This window comes from Gymnoscopelus microlampas, assembly GCF_963454915.1.
Source record: "Gymnoscopelus microlampas genome assembly, chromosome: 4".
Taxonomy (NCBI): Eukaryota; Metazoa; Chordata; class Actinopteri; order Myctophiformes; family Myctophidae; genus Gymnoscopelus; species Gymnoscopelus microlampas.
The window spans coordinates 4,431,046-4,452,106 of record NC_139941.1 but is presented as its reverse complement, the minus strand read 5'-3'; the positions used below and the strand labels follow the sequence as shown (position 1 = coordinate 4,452,106).

Below are 21,061 nucleotides of genomic sequence, written 5' to 3'. Positions count from 1 at the left end.
ATGTGAGACGACAAATTCTGTACAGAACCGGTATCTTTTTTTATTGGCTAGTTGAAATAAACTCAAACTCTGGAAGTTTGTTTGTATACCACATTTAAACAAGGCAATTCAGTATGCTTTCCACAAAACATTAAACATATTAAGACACATCAGGAACACATTATAAAATGGCAATTGAACAAAATATAACTAGTTAGAATAGAAAATAAGAATAAGTTATAAGAAAAAGTTCAAATAAACAGAATAAGAATAAAATGACATTACAGAATACAAAAGACTTTTGAACACTCAAGATTGTTTTACTGTCACCTTACTTTTTTTTTTTCATTTAAACATGAATTTAATTATGCTTGTGTATTGCTGCTGACAGCTACCAAGATGATGGAAGACACTAGCATTCTTGTGCATATTTGAGACAAAGACTGTGTCCCTGGAGGTGTGATAACACAAGTCCTGGTCACAGACAGTAAACTAGGTTCCGGAGGTGTTATACCCCACGTCTTGTTATAGACACTACACCAGGTTATGGACAAAGTCTACTGTAACAGTTAAGGTCCATACACAACGGAAGTGATTTATTTTGAGAGATTAATTCACATTCATTTAAACTCCCGTTTGTGTTATGAGTATATGCTCAGAGGATGATTATAGAGAAAACGAAGAGAAAATCTGCTAAGACCTCATCTACATAGACCTGGTCCTGGACACAGTGGACAGTAACACTGCTGTAAAGACTGACTTACAAAGCAGAGCTCAGGACATCCCTACAATCTAATTACACAAAGGGCGGTGATCAAGTCAAGTTGAACCTGAAGTGATGAGTTTGTCGTCAACCCTTACACAGCCATGAAGGAAGAGACACGCCAGTTCCATGCAGATGTCCTACCCAGCCTTGAACTTAACATTTTTCCAAATTTATAAACACAGATTTAGTTTTAGTTTTTTTTTATAGTAAATTGGGTGTATATTTGTTTTTGTAATGTTGCTGGATGTTAAAAAAAAAATTAAAACTTTTAAAACCGTGAAAAAAAAAAAGGGGGCGGCAGTGGCTCAGGGGTAGAGTGGCCGGGTAGAGTGAACTGGAAACCGCAAGACTCCCAGTTCGATCCCTGGCTGGGGGGCTCCCGCAGAGTTAGTGTCGAAGTGTCCTTGAGCAAGACGCTGAACCCCTAATTGCTCCCGATGAGCAGGTTGGTGCCTTGCATGGTTTCCTCCGCCATCGGTGTATGAATGTGTGTGTGAATGGGTGAATGTAATGCACAATCTAAAGCACTTTGGATAAAAGCGCTATGCAAATGCACCATTTACCATTTATACAGAGGCAATGAAGCAATGTAATTCTTTAAAGTTTGATGTGTCCATTTATTGTATCATTTAAATCGCATTGCTCCTGGTAGCTCCTCACAGGATGAACAATGAGTTATAATGTATAATGAAGCAATTCATCATTTGTTTGTAGAAACAATCATAGTTTAGTGTTTTGATTAAGTTCAGCAATCTTAAGCCAAAGTGTGCATTGTATTGTTCTTCCTCTGATTACACAGTGGCTACTTTTCATTTTGGTGTATAAAACATCGGTTTAGCTAAATGTACCATTTTGTTTCATTTTGCTTGGTACAAATCACTTAAATTGAAGCATGTTGTCTACAGATGTGGATTATTTTATTTACACTTCAAAATACTAATGCACCAATGTCTCAGGATAGATACTGTAGAGAGATAGATAGTCCTTCTATCTTTTTTTCTTCCCCCCCCCCCCCCAAAAGTGAAGAGGTTTTCCCCTGTTTGAGTCATCATGTTTATTTTTTCAGATCATAAGAGTACAACAACAAGGGTGATTCCCCTGTATGAATCCTCAAGTGAGTTTTCAGATGTCCAGTTTGAGTAAAGCTTTTGCTACAAATATGACACACAAAGGGCTTTTCCCCTGTATGAATCCTCATGTGATCTTTCTTTGTTCCAGCTTTCTTAAAGCACTTGCTACAAAATGGACACACAAAAGGCTTTTCCCCTGAATGAATTCTCATGTGGTCTTTCAGATTTGATGTATTGTAAAAGCCTTTGCTACAAACTGCACAGGAATAGGGTGTTTCCCCTGTATGAATACTCATGTGATATTTCAAATATCCCTTTTGTGCAAAGTTTTTGTTACAAACTGTACATGCAAAGGGCTTGTCACCCGTATGAACCCTCATGTGTTTGTTCAGATGGTCTTTGCAAACAAAGCCTTTGCTACAAACTGTACAAGCAAATGGGGTTTCCCCTGTATGAATCCTCATGTGATATTTCAGATATCCCTTTTGAGCAAAGTTTTTGTTACAAACTGTACATGCAAAGGGCTTGTCGCCTGTATGAACCCTCATGTGTTTGTTCAGATGGTCTCTGCAAACAAAGCTTTTGCTACAAACTGTACAAGCAAAGCCGCTTTTCTTTGAAACTGACACCTCATCCCCGGTCTTCCAGTCATCACTGACTTCAGTGTCAGATTCAGAACTGTGTGATTTCAGTGTGTTTGAAACAGACTCATCATCCCTGGTCTTCCAGTCATCACTAATGTCAGTGTCAGGTTCAGAACTGTGTGATTTCAGTGTGTTTAAAGCTGACTGATCTTCCCTGGTCTTCCAGTCGTCACTGACTTCAGTGTCAGATTCAGAACTGCGTGATTTCAGTGTGTTTAAAGCTGACTGATCTTCCCTGGTCTTCCAGTCATCACTGACTTCAGTGTCAGATTCAGAACTGTGTGATTTCAGTGTGTTTAAAGCTGACTGATCTTCCCTGGTTTTCCAGTCATCACTGACTTCAGTGTCAGATTCAGAACTGTGTGAAGAGATGAGCTGGTCATCACTAGTTGGTTGAGATGGTAACCAGTAATCTATGTAAGCTTGAGTTTTCATGTGTTCAGTTGAGGTGCTGGCTGGAGGCTCTGTCTCTCTGTTTTCATCATCATCTTCACTCTTCACTGCTAGTAATGTCAACGTTGACCCACCAGCCTCCTCTGTTCTTAGAAGTACCTCCTCCTGGTTCTCTTTAATCTGTGGAGGTTCTGGTTCCTCCTGGACCAGACTGGGAATCCTCTCCCGCTGTTCAGGGGAAACCTCCTCTTTACACACTGGAAGGAATTGGAGACCTAGAAGGAGGACAGAGGATGTAACTTTACAGCGAGCAACTCAATGTGTTTTCTGATTTGATAGAATTGATTCTCCAAGTTACTGATTTTTTTTGTAATGACATTTTATAATGTCTCTAACCCTCAAGGGACCCCTGGAGGTTCTACTTGAACCCATTTAGACCTGAGGCCGAAAAACTTCAAATATGTATTAAAAATTTACAAAAAAGTATGTTGCTATATACTGTACATAGCAACAGGAACACCAAAAGCGGTTCCCGTCCTGAAAGGTATAGTTACAGATAGGGGTTCCTGCCCAAAATGGGTAAATAACCACCGGTTTATTTAAGTCCCGCCAAACAGATTACAACGCCTAAAGTCAAACGGTTACCGTACTTCATTATTAAAACATGATCTTCATTCATCGGAGTTCAGATGTCAAAAGTCTCCAAAGACCCTTAAGGTTCTGAGCACGGTTAAAGGTGATGCAAGGTGATAGGTGATAAATAGATAACTATACAATTTTTTTTTAAATCAAGCATTGGCCAAATTGTCAAATATTACCTAAGAAAGAGGCAAAAGTTTAGAAAATAGACGTTCTACATGCTCTCAGCGTGGCGTTGTGAGCATGTAGACCGGCTTTTGTTATTTGGGACAGAGTAAGAAATAAATGAATGCCTCAACTCCTACAATTTCTAGTGCAATTGTCAGGGTGGGGGGTCTCCAGTTCAAATATGATTATTTTGGGGGGTCAGTGGTCACAGCCTGAAACGTTTGAGAACCAGTGGCATAGAGCCCCGATAGGCAGCCTGTGGACCAAGTGCCGCTCACGATGTGACACGCACATACCACTGTCATAAAAAAGAAAGTAAATAAAGAACAAATGTCAAATTAAGTCCTCGCTGAGCTATTTTGACCACATACAACCACCCTGTACACCTCCAACTGACCTGTGACGTAATCATGTCATTTAACTCTCTTCTTACATAAGTTCCTGAAAAAACAATATGTCTGTGAAATTGCAGTCGCATCTTCCTTCCCATGTATGTTTGATGGCAGTAAAACTATGGATGATGAGAACAACCTAAAAATGTGTCTATGGTTCAAGTTCAGAGCTATTTGCCGGTTGATGATATGCGTAATGAGAGAGTAGCAGCCATATTTCATATGTATGGGGAATGACCCCACCTCATACATATGACGTATGTTGGATAGTCTCTTCACTCAGAGAACAAAGGTTACAACGTAACCAAACGTTCACAAACTTGTGCTCCGTGGACTGCAGTTGGGAGGATTGCAAAAGACAAATGTAAAAGAATTGTCTATATACTGTTCTATCTCAGCTATCATAGGCTATCATAGTCTCTCTATCTGGAGAAGACGATGTTTAATATATCTTTGAGTAGCTATGGGGGGGAAGAAAAATAAAATCTGTTACTTCCTGCATATAGTAAGTCATCAATGTGTTCTTTTCTGTGATCTTTTTTCCTCTGTGTATTAATAAGTATGAGCAGCAGTTGCATCCTGTTTAACCATAATGTAACCTTCTTCTGATCAGTGTTTGGATCCATTATGTATTGCGCTTTTTGTGCAGATCCAATTAAAATAATTCAAGCGTGTTACTCACAGCCTGTCTCAGTGTCAGTGCAGTAGTTGTTGTCCTCAGCGGTGCAGGCTGCTGAGCCGTAGGAATGCATGTGCCGCTGAGGCAACATGCTGTGACTAGATAGATGACCATCACTGGTAGGCATCTGCTTTGTACAGCACGCGCACACACACACACACACACACACACACACACACACACACACACACACACACACACACACACACACACACACACACACACACACACAATGCAAAAACATGTTATTATTCCATAAACTAGAGCTATATCATCAGTAAAATACATTTTTGCACCGTGTCAAGGAGAAAAAACTACAATTAATCACTTTCAACCTGGCATCCCTATTTAAAGACCTGAGGCGATTCTTAAAAATGTTTTCTAAATCCTAACAGTTTAAAAAAAAAAATGTTTAAGATTTTTCAAAAATAGCAGATCTACAAGCTCATAGCGCGGCACTCGGTGCCGCGCTATGAGCTTGTAGATCTGCCATTTTTGAATAGCCAAAGAAATCTTGTGACACAGATGCGTCCCCGGTCTTAATGGGTTAAGTTCCATTTCGTTCTCAGTTCTTGTCAGTTGGCGAGCTGCCGCTGCCTGGCTTTTCTGAACCTCTCTGCCTGAGCAGGGCTCAAGGCGGTGACCAAAAATGTGAATGAAAGTTAATATTATAAATATTTCACCTGATGACATTGGTGAGAGTGCACAATGAAGCTGTTGGTGCATGTTCATCGTCAGTGTGTGTACGTGCGTATGTTGTGGATGATGAAACACACATAACAATCCTGTTATTCCAGATTCCATTTGGTCTCAGCCAGGAGTCACAAGACACAGATATACAGTATCAATTGTCTTTTGAACTCAGTTGAATATGCTTGCGCATATGCATTACATTTAATTTGCTCAGGGTTAGGGTGAAGATCAGGGTCATACAGTGTAAGTGCACACACATTACGCGTAGTACGAAATTGTGTGCCAAAAGAAACAAACAACAACTTTGTAACTAGTAGTGGCCGACCCGTAGCCCGCAGGTCGGGCGGGCGGACGGGTTATAGATTACGACACAATTATCACGGGGCGGGCGGAGCAGGTCAACCCACGGAAGAAAAAAAAACACCAAAACAGACCTCTCTCTCAAAAAACACCACAACACACACTCACCCTCTCTCGAATGGACTTGCTTGTGTGTTGAGAAGCCGTCTTTTTTTTCTTTTGTCGGGTTGCGGGACGGAACGGGTCGTTGATTTATATTCATTTTTGCATGACGGGTTATGAAAAAACCTGACCCGCACATCACTAGTAACTAGACAAAAAAAGTGCTTCTCGGAGCATAGGTCTCTGCCAGGTCAGGTAGGTTATTGTGGGGCGTGGGCCAGCAATGTTCGGAAATCACCAATCAGGATGTAATATGAAAAATCAGGTTGATCTGAAAAATTTGGGCCAGATATTATGCTGTGGCATCCAGGGAGTGAGTGTGCACAGTGTCATGTTGATCGGGCCAACGGTCCGGACGGACACATGCACGGACAGACAGGTGGCAAAATATAGTCCTGTCCACGCCTTCGGCCTGGCGGAGACATTAAATCACACTGGGGGTGTGCACGGATATTCGGTTATCCTATCAAACGGGCTGCCCCTACAAAATGTTTATAAAATGATATTTGTTTATTCTATTAACTATATTTTTGATTGATTTACTTTTTCTTTTACACATATTTCTATTCTGCACCCATATTACTGTCATAGCTGAATAAAATCCTGCTCTTCACCGCTCTGCTGATCACCTGCAGCCTGGCTGCTGGCATCGTCACTTCCCAATGCAGTGAGTGAAGCTTACTCTACTGTAGCTACAGACTGTCGGTTTGATGGAAAAATCACATCCAATATAAACACCTACAGTAGATGTGAATGGTCCATATTCATATCGATTTGAAAATAATCCAGCATTTGAGGTGAGAACATGGAGAATGAGTAGGCCTACGTATGTTTCAATTACAAGTTAACTATTTGGCTGAAAATCCAATAGGCCTACTACATGTCATCGGGCTCTGCCCCGCTGGTACACTAGTAGTGTGCCTGTGTCCTGCCTGTGGCTCAGACTTGCGCGGGAGTAACAGCATAATTGATTTGACCGACTTTAGCGCTCTGGCTATGTAATTTCTTATTGGGAGCAAGATTCCAATAGAATAAGCATTTTAAATGGATTTTATATATTCTAAATATATATATTCCAATGGGATATAGATCAAAATGTGCTCAGTTGTGGCTATTTTTATTGTTAATTCATTTTGATTTATTAATTTTCGAATGTGCCAATACATAGATTTTTTTAAATCTGTGACATTAATCTCTGGGAACATCCCTATATCACACCCAGTGTGTTAAGTAGGCAGTGCATTTAGAGCCAGCATCTGTCTCAGTGTGCATTTTTTTTAAATATATACAGTATATACATTTTTATATGTCTGATTTGACAAAAAGAGGAAGTTCTCTATAAGTCTCTAGGCTTTAAACTTCTCTTGCACAATATGGTTATATGTATTTTTTTCTGTTTTTAATTCTTTATGTGCTATAAATAAAACTCAAAACTACAGTCATCATGCAAGTACTGTACTCGACTATTCCACCAAGAATAAGAAAGGATCATACTGTACAGGTAAAAAGGGTATGTGAGAACCCCTCTCCCACTGCTCACGCCTGCAACTTATGTTAATTAGTTTCCCGAAAATGCAACAGTATTGATATCTGAACATGGCTTATAGATAAGTACTGTTTTTGTAGAAACTCGGTTCGGTAATGTTTTACACACAATCATTAGGCAATGGATTTTAGTTGAATATTATAAGAGAAATATTTGTGCCGCTTTTCAGGCAGGGCAAGCAGACATGTAGATGGAGCAAGTAGATATGAGATGTACTTGCCCTAAAAACCTGACCCTGTCATAGTAGGAATTTTCAAAAGGAAGGAGATAACATTGAATCCACTGACCTCTGTTTCACTGGCATGACCAGTCACTTTCCCCTCACTGTGATCCTCCAGGCCACGGGGGGAGGCAGCGGTCCTAGCAGTCAGCATGAGCAGTCGCATTTTACAGAGCTCCTGCTCTCCCCACTCTTCTGCAAGGATTATCACAATTTTTTTCCTCACACTACTGTGGATTACAGACATGTTCTTCAAAACCACTAAATTCCCATCTGATGGAGAAGCATGTGGAATTTCACAGTGTTTACTAGGGCTGTCAGAACAAATGTCATGATTCGAATATAATTCGAAAGTGATTTCTTTTTTTACATTCGAATGCTAAAATGACCAATCGAATGTAGTTTTTTTTTTTTATATATATATTTTATTTTTTAATATATTTATTTTCCTGACCAACCAATTGAATACAAAAGCTTTCATTACATCACGCATGATCAACAATAAAGTTTGAGTGCATGCACTGCACACAGAAAGAACGTCGTCGCTGCCATACCACCCAATGTGTCTGTGATGTGCACGCTCGGCCGCGCGCCTGTGTGTATGTGTCTGGTCACGCTGACACACCACGTTGGTTCAGCACAGAGGCAGACAAGACTCCCTTAAAGTTTTCATAAACTTCACTTGAAAGTTACGTTTAAGAAACTTTAATAATTATGAAAACAGCGAAGGTGCAGTTGAGCTGTAGCTCCGCCTCAGCCGATCTGAGAATCCGAGATGCAGTTATTTATTTGAGACCAGGGGCCTATTTCACGAAAGCAGAATTAGGGGTTAAGCCTGGATTTAACACCTATCGTGGCTTAATTTAGCCAGGATTAGCGATGAATCGGTTTCATGAAAGCTGAATTATCTTGCCAGATTAGTTTAGCCAGTGCACCCTGGATAAGTTTATCCATGACTCGATTTCACAAAAGAGAATTGACGCAATCCTACCTTGGTTACCATGGAAATGTAGCTGTGAAGTTAGCCTGGTAGGGACCAGGCTAACAGCCAAGTTTACTTAATCCAGTGCCTTGTTCTTCAAGTTTTTCCACAGCTAATTCAACACATGTGTTTGTATATGGACTCATTTTAATGACCGTGCATTCAAATAAAATTAAATCAATACAATAAGATAGAATCAATTCAATTATATTACTGAAATTGTGTGTGACCATGAATCGTAATTGTTTCACAATGACTCATGTGATATGTCATTGTCACGCTGTTAACACTATAGTTCATATTGTTGTTAAGATAATATATTCCAGATTTTGTTCTAGATTATAAAGAATGGCTGAGATATATATATATACACACACACACACACACACACACACACACACAGCTATATATATATATATATATATATATATAGCTGTGTGTGTGTGTGTGTGTGTGTGTGTGTGTGTGTGTGTGTGTGTGTGTATGTACATTTTTAGTTACGGGCTTAAAAGAGTCAATGAGGACCATATTTTAAATTATCAATTTCTCGTTGCTGTAGAAATATTTTTTTTACATCATGGCAAGGTAAGTGGTCTTGCCCTTTAAGCAGTCAATCTGAAAAACAATGAGTTTTCCCACACTTATTAAATTCTACCCCCCGTTACAGTCGCGGGTAAGGGCGACCCCCTGTTACCGCAACGGGGACCCCCGTTACCGTTGCGGGTAACTGCGACCCCCGTTACCGCAACGGGGACCCCCCTTACCGTCGCGGGTAAGGGCGACCCCTGTTACCACAACGGGGACCCCCGTTAACGCCGCGGGTAACGGCGACCCCCCTTACCGCAGCGGGGACCCCCCCGTTAACGCCGCGGGTAATGGGGACCCCACGAGGACCCCGTTACCCCCGTGGACGGCACTGCAGATATATAAATAGATGTATTCCATGTAATCTGAACATTGCATGCATGGCGCATATAATAGGCTATCGCATTGTAGATTAGGAGGCCATAATTCCAATATTCACTATACACTCCTCATGTTTAAGCCTAACTGAAATATATATTTATGGACTTGTATATAAAATGTATATATTTGTGGACGACTTGTGCATTTAATTTGTCGGCAATACATTGCCAAGCTTTCTCCCTGGATCTATTTATTGCGGTCGCATTTCCTTTCTTGCTTATTATACATTTTACTTCCTCGTATGATTCCATGAGCTACTGCAGTGCTGCTGTTCAGCCACAGAGAAGCACGCCGCTCTGGTTTTGGGCTCCATGATTGGTCAAGTTCAAGGATTCTGCTTCGACTTTCATGGTCTTTTATAGGAATATGTGAAGCATGGCTACCATCCTGGCTCGACACAGCCTGGCTTGACAAGGTCTAGCTTGACAAAGTCACTCCTTTTCAGCCTGGCTTGGCGTCAAGTCACAGTCACATCAAGCCGCTATGAAGAACACTGCTAAGGCCAGCGCAGATGTACTTGGGAATCTGATGCGAGATACGCCAGTGTATGCTGAGACAGAGTCTGTATTCAAAGCAGTGTACTATCTTGCAAAGACAGACCTAGCTTTCAATCTTCATGAGGACTTCATGGGATATCACCAACATGCAGGCGTCAACGTGGGCAATAATCTACACTCAAGGTCCAATTCCACAAACATTGTGGAACACATAGCAAAACAGATGCAGAAACAACTTGTTAACGCTATTGTGTCTTCTTCAAGCAAGTTGTCTGCTGAAGTGGTTCAGGTGATTAACATCAGGAACACTAGAAAATCAGTACAAAGCATATTGCGTGTGGGTAAAATTTGTAATTTTTTTCTTTTGTGGGCCACACACGCGCGCGTGCAACATTTTTACATTTAATTAATTATAGACGCACGCATGTGCGCATGCCGTGCGTGTCGGAGGCAGGGAATAGTATACCCTCCAAAAAAATCTAGAACACACCACTGGAAGCAACTTAGGCCACATGAGCACTTTTAAACCTATACATCGGCTTTTTGAAAATAGCAGATCTACAAGCTCGCAACGCGTTGCGAGCTTGTAGATCTGCTATTTTGAAAAACTCTTGCTATAAAATGTGGAATATTTGGAATATTTTTAAACATTCTAACAACACAAATGCTCCCTGGCACAAAACATTTATGAAAATATTTGAGAACCACTGGTTTAAATAAAAACACATTTTAAATGGAAGCAAGACCAAATAAGCAACTACACTTTAGAAACAAGCCACACAAAAAAAAACGCAACCGCCAATATTTACAAGCAACTTTACAGAAAAAGAAGCCCAAATTGTTGCTTATAATAAGCGGACTTGGCAACCCTGGCCCTAAGCGGCCGCGTTGTTCGCGTACAGGGCGGGCCCGCACTGCCTGGACGCAACCTCCGCTGCCGAAACCCTACGGAGCGGGACCTCATCTCGGGGCTGCGAGTGAGGTTCCAGACGGGGCTAGTTAGCTAGCCATGGTTCACATGACGCTCGCCTGTCTCAAGCGTCACAGCGCTACTTTTTCCTGTTTTTGAGAATTTTACATTTACAACCAGTACATCTGCATAAACGTTCAGATTTCAAATATAAAGGGCTGACCCCCCAGCCACGGATGTTACAAGTTAAAGCGCACGGGTCCAAGTACCCGTATCTTCCGTGTTGTTCAATAAAAAGCTTTTTAATCCGACCGCCGGACATTTTATTTTTTATTTTTTAATAATGTATCAGGTTGTATCAGGATGCAATACACCTCCCAACCGATAGGTGCGCGTAGTTGAAAGCATATGGAGAAAATTCGGGGAAAATGGCCGGCGACCGGATTAAAACGCTTTTAATTGAACAATACGGAATATACAGGTACTTACACCCGTGCACTTTAACTTGTAACATCCGTGGCCGGGTAGTAAGCACTTTATATTTGAAATCTGAATGTTTATGTAGATGTACTGGTTGTAGATGTAAAATGTTCTAAAAACAGGAACAAGTAGCGCCATGACCGTCATGGTATGACAGTCATGCTTCAGGGCTACCAGTTAGCCAGTTTTCACCACGACAAAGCAAACACCAACATCGTCATCACGTCTATCGTCTCAACATTAAACAATAATAGAAGCATGATAATACATTCCCACACGTATCCCAATAAAGCCTGGTACACCATACTGTACCTGAAAGGAGGAAATAAAGTGAATCAATGCAGTTTGCAGACAGTAGACACACAGAGCTGCTGTGCAGGGACTGGAGACGTCAAGACATCATTACCCATCATGCAACACTAGTACGAAGACCTAACTAATCGCGCTGGGCTCTGATGCTGGATAAATACATAAATAACTTCATACATGAATGTATCCCGTTGGATAAATAAAGAATAAAGATCACAATAAATGGTCCGGGAGCAGAAATAACGCAGCAGAAAGCAATCAAGTAACAATTTTCCTTTTGATCGGTTTGTGATTACAATTTATTTCTATCTGTTCGGGTCTGTTTAAACTGATTGGGGGTGTTTATATGGAACGAACAATATTCTGTTTGGATTTTTTAAACAGCTTAGAAATGCATGCATGTATGTAACCCAGCTTGTGTTCTGTTTTCTCCTGTGTGCGTGTGCCCCCTAGTGGGCTGCATTCATTACTGCATGGATAATCATCCATACCTCAATGCTTGAGTGAAACACTTCACTGCAGCCAAGTGTTTCATTCTGTTCTCTGGTCTATTTATAGGAGTCAGAAGCTTTGTCATATTAGTAGACATGAATACTATTTGTTTGCAGAGGCTGCTGTGATACTGGTGGCAGCGGTGGCCTAGTGGTTAGAGGGGCGGCCTTGATACCGGAAGGTCCCTAGTCCGATTCCCCAATTCATCACATCAATCATGAATCACCGCTGAATAGCCCTTGAGCAAGGCTTCCATGCAGGGTCCGGCTGGAAACAAGTTTCGTACTTAGTCCGACACCCTGGGTAAACAACAAACTTTGCTTTGCTTTGCTATATTATCTTCTAGTTCTTGAACAGTTTGCCATGAGAAAAGTCCAGATGTGCCTCGACATTTTCTGGGATTTGTATATTTCTTTAATGTATCTTTACACTTTTAACTTGGCACCCCTAATTTGGATATGCCATTATATGCGAACATTTTCCCTCTCCACACATGTTCATCTGTATTGCACTATGAATACAGGTGTATTAAGGTTCCTTCCTTCCTTGGGCACAGAAAGTTTGATGCTCTCTCACTAATGCCTTTATTATTCTCCATCATATGAAAATAGCAGATCTACAATGTTACAATGTGATCAATGATCTTACTCTATATTTAAAAAAAACTCTTCTATCTTTTAAAGTTTTTGAATGTCCTCTAATTTGTATGATTCCTATTGGCTGTGTTAAATTTCCAAAACACAAATGCACATTCCACACACACACACACACACACACACACACACACACACACACACACACACACACACACACACACACACACACACACACACACACACACACACACACACACACACACACACACACACACATACACACACAGTAATTAAAAAAAACATGGCCTCCTGAGATATTAAAATTACAATATCAATCACCAAAAACCGGGGAAGTGTTCTTTCAGTGAATCTAATCTAATCTGTCTTGGTTAAAATTCTGTTTGAAGCTTTTGGTTCTGATTGAATCAATATAAAAAAATCAAAGTATTGAAAACGTAGAAACTGTCTGGGGTACACAATAAAGCCTGAGTAAATGTTAAAATGACCTAGAAGTGTTTTCAAGTGAAATATCATTTTCCATAGCTTTTAAACTTTGTTGACAAGATACAACATTAACAGGAATCAAAGAGCTCACTTATTTTCTAATAAATATTCCTATTCAAGGATAACAATGTATGATTTATTTTTAAATATGCTTTATTTCAGCTGTGAAATTACTATTATTATGGGGTCCCGGTGTAAACACAGCAAAAAGTGGGGTGTTGAATTGATTCTCACAGAGTCAATTTCAACTCTTTTTCAGGGTTTATATAGGTCCACACTTTCTAGAGGTAAATTAACACTTTGGAAATAGTTAACATTTAACACTATGCCAGGAGTTCCTCCTTTAACTCTTTACCAGAGTTAAAGTAATTAGACAAATAACACTGCTCTGAGTTAATGGTTTACTCTTTACCAGAGTTAAAGTAATTAGACAAATAACACTGCTCTGAGTTAATGGTTTACTCTTTACCAGAGTTAAAGTAATTAGACAAATAACACTGCTCTGAGTTAATGGTTTACTCTTTACCAGAGTTAAAGTAATTAGACAAATAACACTGCTCTGAGTTAATGGTTTACTCTTTACCAGAGTTAAAGTAATTAGACAAATAACACTGCTCTGAGTTAATGGTTTACTCTTTACCAGAGTTAAAGTAATTAGACAAATAACACTGCTCTGAGTTAATGGTTTACTCTTTACCAGAGTTAGATAAATAACTCTGCTCTGAGTTAAATGTTTTACTCTTTACGAGAGTTAGATAAATAACACTGTGTTCTGAGTTAAATGTAATCTTTACCAGAGTTAAAGTAACACAAATAACACTTATTTAAATAAAACATTTATTTTCAAATTTGAATTCCAAAATGTCCCAAAAAAAAAAACAGTTGAACTTGGCCTAACAAGTATTTTTTTTTAATTCCACAATTCTTAGCTGCATTTTAACATTCTGGCATTTGTCCTCGTCTCCAAATGACATGGAAATAATAGCGCTTCTTCATCTTCTCAAAAAGAAACACCCCCATCTCAGTGTATTAAACAAATAGCCTATTCATTCTCCTCCAAGTAACAGTTCGGAATTCAAAATTTACTTTAGTAAAAGTACAAAGTATTGGAATCAAAATGCACTTACAGTACCAAAATAATCATTCTGCAGAATGTCCCATTTCAAAAGAGCAGACTGCTATTTTCAAATGACCAAAATGTATATAGGGGTGAAGTGGTTAATGTATATTTTGTAATAATATAATAATAATCAAAAACTACAAACTAACTAGGAACTAAAGTTTTCAAATAATTGTAGTGGAGTGAAATAAACAGTTGACTGCTGGGATAGCCTTTCTTACACATGAAACAGCTCAGTATAGCTTTACTCAAAGATTGCAGTTATGATCTGGTTCAGTAGCCTGGATCTCAGTTCCCTAACCCTGGGTGTCTCCTTCATTTTCCCCACATCAATGTTATACACTGTCGTCTGCAGGAATGTGTAGAAGCTCACAAGTGCAGCATCGTAAGACACATTAAACACAAAATGTGCTTTGAAAAGTTCATCAAATGCACCGAGCGAGCGGTTTGCCTGGCATGGGATGAGATGCTGATCCATGACGATGTAGAAGCTGTCGATCTTGCTCTTCTGACGCCCAACAGCAAGAAGGTACGGCTGCGGATTCTTCTGGTTGTGTAGATGCTCTTCCAAACTGCAGCATGACTAGGGTTGAGATAAGGAAACTGAACATTAGACAAGAATAATGTGCAGCTGTGAAGATCTTGCCACACTCTCTACAGTACATCACACTCTGCAAATGGACATGCTACCAACTGTACCAAGAGAGCTAGATCCCTTGGTGGAGCATGGGTTTCTGAGGAGTGAGCTTAACCCATCCTAAGGATCATGTTCTATTCAGTTACACAGCCACAGAGAAAACGACATAATAGAAGTGATCATTCAAACATTGCCTCACTGGCTAGTGCAAGATGGGATACCAAGTCTTATTTTCAGCTTTGGACTGGATGGAGTGCTACAGTGATGGTCAGGTCTACATCTACCAGTACTGTACAGGAACACTGAAGCTCTTGTGAAAATTGAGTAGCCCAATACCTCACTGATGATAGAGCATAACAGGGCTGTTATAAAACAAGAATAAAACACAGCGAGCAGGAATTACTGTTACATTAAAGGAGGAGTTCACCCAAAAAAAGACTTATTTTCTATCAATAGCACACCCTATGAAGCCTTGAATCCATGGATTCTTCTTTGTTTTTGTCACATTCTTAAGCTAATAATTTGATTCCCGTCTCCTACCGGCTAATGTATCCGGTAGGAGACACAAAGTAGATTATTTGTGTCTCCTACCGGAAATACACACGGTCATCAAATTATTGTTTTAGGAATGCCACAAAAACAAAAATAAATCCATGAAATCAAGGCTTCATGGGGTGTGTAATTGATAGAAAATAGGTCATGTTTTGGGTGAACTCCTCCTTTAAGTAAAATCACATCCCTAAAGACACAAATATTTTGTAGCTCCTTAACTTATGAAAGACTACAAGTCTCTCAACTGCATCACAGGCACTGACTTTTGGAGACTTCGGTCCCCCAGGTGGTGGTGGAAGGAGATGTAACAGCAACAACAGGGAGGCCATTTCTGGGTCGTAGGCTGAGGACAGTCACAACAACAGAGAAAAAAGTCATTTAGTTGGGGATGAGAGGTAATGCTTTTGGTTTCTGTCCGTTCATCCGTCACATCACGCCTGCCCATCAAGCAAGATTACGCGAAACATACCAAACCTATTTTCATGATGGGTATCGCATGTGCCATGTAAGAGCCCATGACATTTTTGGAGCGGATCCGACAGGTCACCACGCATGGCCAAATTAATCATATAGTGATGAAAATGAATGATGCAACTGTACCTGCGATTATTGTAAATAAGTTAAAACAAATACAACTCACTTGTTGCATCATCAGGATCACTTCCTGGGGGACTTTCTGCTGACTGCACCAAGCGACGCAACCCTGGTGTTGAAGTGAACTGCGAGACCTCTTTTATGATATTTGCCTTGAAGATCACATCCCATTTCTGAAGCAGCTGGGAGGAGATGTCATCATTAAATAGGAGAGTGAAGTCTTGCTCCACCTTTAAAGGAAGAAAATATTACTGTACATTACTACAACAGGATATACTTTCAAATTTCAAGCCATTCTAAACATCTCATTCCAACTTACCAGTCCTTTTGTATCCATGAATCTCGGGAAGGCGGCAAGGACATCAACACCTTTGCCGGGGTCATTAACAAGCTTCTGGCGGTGCTGAAAGGTCTGTCTCATCTTCTGGAAGATCTGGGAGTTGTCAGTAGTATGGTTGAGCAAAGACATGGCCTCTTTGCAAGCATCCCCCTCGAGCTGCTCTTCCATAACGACAACCCTCTGGGAAGTTGGGCCTCCAGGAGAATGACCAGTAGAGCTGCTTGGTGGCAGTGCAGATCCTTGACTTCGTTTGGACTTCCTTTTGACTGCTTTCAGACGCCAAGCAATGTATCCTGTGTTGCTGGGAGCATCATAGAAGTGTTCCTGAAAATAAATAAATAAATAAATGTGTTTCAGAATTCAACTGTCAATGTCATATGCACACAGCTTTATGTCACATCATGATAGTGTCATGCAAACAATAATAATGTCTATTACATAGCCTTTCTTGGAATATGGATCCTTGAGGGAAGGGAACAGCATCACTATCCCAAGAGCATACTCTTCTCTGGTTGCTTTAGTGGGGAGGTACCTGAGAGGATATATTAGATTAGTAATCTAAATGTATGCAAGGAACATGCAGTTATTTGACACAAATAAAATAACATGAAACACATACCCATGTTTATCCACCATGTGAGATACCAGGATGTTAACCATTCCTCGTCTTGTGCCATCTGTTAGGGTTCCTGTTGTTTGGTACTCCTGTAGTACGTCTTCACCACCAGACTTGCCTCGCAACACAGCTTCAATCAACTAATAAAAAGAAAAAGAAACATGAGAAAGCAACACATGGTGATAAATCACCTTTCAAGAGACAGAGTCAAAACATTTGAAGCAACACATGAGAATAAAACTGATACCTGTTTAGCAGACACTGCACCAGTTGTTTCCTCAATTCTTAGTCTCTTGCTAGGGACCACATCTAGAATTATAGTTGATGCATTTGAGCTGAAGCTTGAGTCAGACAACTCAGAAGCAGAGGTGGAGCAATCAGAGAATTCTAAAGGAAAAGAAAACAAGTAGGCTAAATAATTCTGTAGGGTGTGTAGAGTGCTTGCTTAAATGCCTGTCTGTAGACCTCACCATCATTTGAGAAAACTGTCAGCACCACATTGCCCTGTCCAACAAGGTCACTGAATATCTCAGCATCAACATCTGTCCCTGTTGCATCCTTGTATGTAACTTCTGCATCAGGTGGCAGGCAAAATCTCTCTATGACTGGAAAAGATAGTACAGTGAGAATAAACTGAATGTGCTTTTCAAGGCAGCACTGTTTGTCTCACAGGAAATTACTTCACATTAAATGAATTCATCCACCACTGTATAATCATTAAATAAACCTAGAACATGTTCCCTTACAAAACCCATCCCCACTATGAGTTCAAATTTGATGTGCCATCATATATGCTTAATGTTACCTTTTTCATGGAACTGCAGAAAGTCAAACCGTCCATCAGCTTCATCCAACTTCACATACTTCTGCAGTTCTCTGTACTTAATCTGGACCAGCATTTTTACTCAGACCTGCAGAAAGTTTGACAAAATGAATTAACACAAATAACTACACATTAAGCTTAGTTACTATATGCAGTAGTTATAGTAGGCTACAAACAAAACAAAGCTTTGTTTTCATCCTTGTGAATTACAAAATTGTCATGTTAAATCATGATAAAGTAGGAGACTTTTTTACCATGGTTATTTTATTAGAAAACAATGCTAGACAAGCTCCCTCATCTTAAAGTAGCAACAACATCCTACCTTCATTGACACCACACTAACAGGATCGATCAGGATCTAATTTTAATGTTCTGTGATTCTTCTACACATATAAGTAATGCAGCCATCCTCTTTAAATCATGCCTTTTGCAACAGGTGGTGGTCGCTAATTAATTAAGGCTACACACAGAGCACAATGAATTAGAATGCTATGGGGGTAAATAAGAACAATGTTCACTGTTTGTAGCCTTCACAGAATAAACTTGTGAGCATTTGGCTTAGTCTATTTTCAGTGCAAATGGCCATGCAAGACCACAGACTCCATGGTTTATGTAACCTGTTCACCATTACTAGTCTTGACAAACATTTTGTAAAGCATAATAGGCCTACATCTCCGTGGATGTTAACTTGTAGCTACATATTGCAGTTTGCAGCACACATTTACAATTATTTCAATAAGTCTGCACTTACCATGAAATGGTGTTGTTGGAAGAAAACATTGAAGAAAATGTCCACCGTGTCAGTTGTACTCGTCAATTCAAAATGAATTGCAGGTGCGGACAGACAGGAGGAGCTTAATTACATCTCTGCAGAGTTGGGTTAACACTGATGTGAACACCATTTAAATCAGAGAGTGTTAAAATTACACTTTGGGAGTGAAAATCAACTCTGGGCGGAGTTGGGTAACACTGATTTTAATCAACTATTTAAAACAACTCCAAACACTTAACCATTACATCAGAAAAATGTTAAAATTACACTTTGGGAGTGAAAATCAACTCTGGGCGGAGTTGGGTAACACTGATTTTAATCAACTATTTAAAACAACTCCAAACACTTAACCATTACATCAGAAAAATGTTAAAATTACACTTTGGGAGTGAAAATCAACTCTGGGCGGAGTTGGGTAACACTGATTTTAATCAACTATTTAAAACAACTCCAAACACTTAACCATTACATCAGAAAAATGTTAAAATTACACTTTGGGAGTGGAATTAACTCTGGGCGGAGTTGGGTAACACTGATTTTAATCAACTATTTAAAACAACTCCAAACACTTAACCATTACATCAGAAAAATGTTAAAATTACACTTTGGGAGTGGAATTAACTCTGGGCTGAGTTGGGTAACACTGAAGTGATCAACTCTTTCAAATAACTCCAACATTTAACCCAATTTAAATATGAAGGTGTTAAAATGACACTTTGGGAGTTGAAATCAACTCTGCAATGTTTAACCCTGAAATTTCAACTCTTTAATTTTTGCTGTGAAGGTTTGAGAAACCCCTTAGGTCTTTATACATTTGTGATGCCTGTATAATACACCATAACCTAAACTTTGATTGAACAAATCCTCAAATCCTCTATATAATTCAAATGATATCAGTATAATGCATTCACGTGTGTGTGCGTGCGTGTGTGTGTGTGTGTGTGTGTGTGTGTGTGTGTGTGTGTGTGTGTGTGTGTGTGTGTGTGTACGCACGTTAATTTAATATATGTAAATACATTTTATTTTAGATACGTTTAATATTGATTCAATCAGAACCAAAAGCTTCAAACAGAATTTTAACCAAGTTAGATTCCATGAAAAACACGTCCCCGGTTTTTGGTGATTGATATTGTCATTTTAATATCTCAGGAGGCCATGTTTTTTAAATTCCTTTTTTTTCCTTAGGTTTATTCTGTATGAAAGATGCAGAACGCTGTATGACTGACTAGTCAACAACACTTTGCACTAAGAGATCTTTAAGCAGATCTATAAGTTCACACAAATTGCATCCGCGGCACGTTATGAGCTTATAGAACCGCTATTTTTGGTCTATGTATACATCCATCATGCTTGAATGTCCAAGACAGAAGACTTGATCAAAGGTTGGGCAAACTTTTAATTGAATGCAATTGTTTAATATTTAATTATTTAAGGGCGTAAGTGACATTCAGAAAGTAATAATACTGGAACAGAGACAGTAACAAGTATCAATAAAACACAACATGATAATTCCATATTAAAATTACCTGGGAGTGGTCGACAGTGGACGTCACAAATGTAACATGCGGACTTGCAAGGCACACCGTTGCTCCGATCCGCATGTTGTTAATTATCATTCATATTGGAACTATTAACTATTTTAAACTCTTTTTACCATAATTAATTCAAATTCACAAGTCCGGATGTTACGTTTGTGATGTCCACCGTCCACCCATTAGGCAATTTGAATAAAAGACTAGATTTTTTTAGTGTTTTCCCTCTATGCGGCCTTCAAATCAATGCACTTATGTCTTTTGCACTCCAAACTCAATTGAAGATTTTCACTTACACCTTTGTTTTCAGGCTTTATTTCAAAAAGTAAAAATTACAATTCAACATATTCTTTTACCATCTGATAGAGCTCATGGAGACCTTTAAAATGATATAATTCATTTTGTGATTATGAACTTACTTGACCATGATACAAGGTATACTATATGAATGTTGTACTGGGTGCACAGAGAGCACACCATCTCTCTGTGCATATTTTTTAACGCACCCAAAGTATCCACTTTGCTCTGGATAAGAACATTTGCTAAATGCCTCTATTGTAAATTGTAATTATATCCCTACTGTAACAGTTAAGGTCCATACACAATAAGGCTGTCAGTTCTCCTCTATAATCCCATTCGAATTTCAATGCTTTATTGTTTTTAATACTCAAATATATTCGAATATTTT

General features: G+C 39.5%; 2 protein-coding genes across 4 annotated transcripts; both read right to left on the bottom strand.

The window, feature by feature from the left end:
• Positions 1 to 1,753: 1,753 nt before the first annotated feature.
• Positions 1,754 to 11,887, bottom strand: LOC311044465 (uncharacterized protein). 3 transcript variants are annotated; one of them, XM_084056074.1, is made up of 4 exons: positions 11,799 to 11,887; positions 7,719 to 7,846; positions 4,734 to 4,860; positions 1,754 to 3,127 (listed from the first exon to the last, which is right to left on the bottom strand). In XM_084056074.1, the coding sequence occupies exons 2-4, from the start codon at positions 7,815 to 7,817 to the stop codon at positions 1,800 to 1,802; spliced, it is 1,554 nt and encodes a 517-aa protein (XP_083912200.1). In that variant the 5' UTR covers positions 7,818 to 7,846; positions 11,799 to 11,887; the 3' UTR covers positions 1,754 to 1,799. The 3 variants fall into 3 exon arrangements, with proteins under 3 accessions (XP_083912200.1, XP_083912198.1, XP_083912199.1); XM_084056072.1 differs by lacking the exon at positions 11,799 to 11,887 and having other exon boundaries at positions 7,719 to 8,162; XM_084056073.1 differs by lacking the exon at positions 11,799 to 11,887 and having other exon boundaries at positions 4,734 to 4,857; positions 7,719 to 8,162.
• Positions 11,888 to 14,751: 2,864 nt separating this feature from the next.
• On the bottom strand, positions 14,752 to 18,158 carry LOC311043261 (uncharacterized protein; the record flags this gene model as incomplete). Its single annotated transcript, XM_084054437.1, has 9 exons — positions 18,052 to 18,158; positions 17,717 to 17,851; positions 17,494 to 17,633; positions 17,250 to 17,386; positions 17,069 to 17,162; positions 16,610 to 16,954; positions 16,337 to 16,520; positions 15,960 to 16,039; positions 14,752 to 15,090 (listed from the first exon to the last, which is right to left on the bottom strand). The coding sequence occupies exons 1-9, from the start codon at positions 18,143 to 18,145 to the stop codon at positions 14,752 to 14,754; spliced, it is 1,548 nt and encodes a 515-aa protein (XP_083910563.1). The 5' UTR covers positions 18,146 to 18,158.
• Positions 18,159 to 21,061: the final 2,903 nt, after the last annotated feature.

Bases quoted from the DNA above. Each gene is read 5' to 3' on its own strand.
- LOC311044465 (XM_084056072.1), bottom strand. From the start codon at position 7,898: ATGTCTGTAATCCACAGTAGTGTGAGGAAAAAAATTGTGATAATCCTT. The intron at 4,861-7,718 runs GTCAGTGGATTC...TGCTGTACAAAG, and splicing joins GTCATGCCAGTGAAACAGAG to CAGATGCCTACCAGTGATGG. The intron at 3,128-4,733 runs GTGAGTAACACG...TCCTCCTTCTAG, and splicing joins CACTGACACTGAGACAGGCT to GTCTCCAATTCCTTCCAGTG.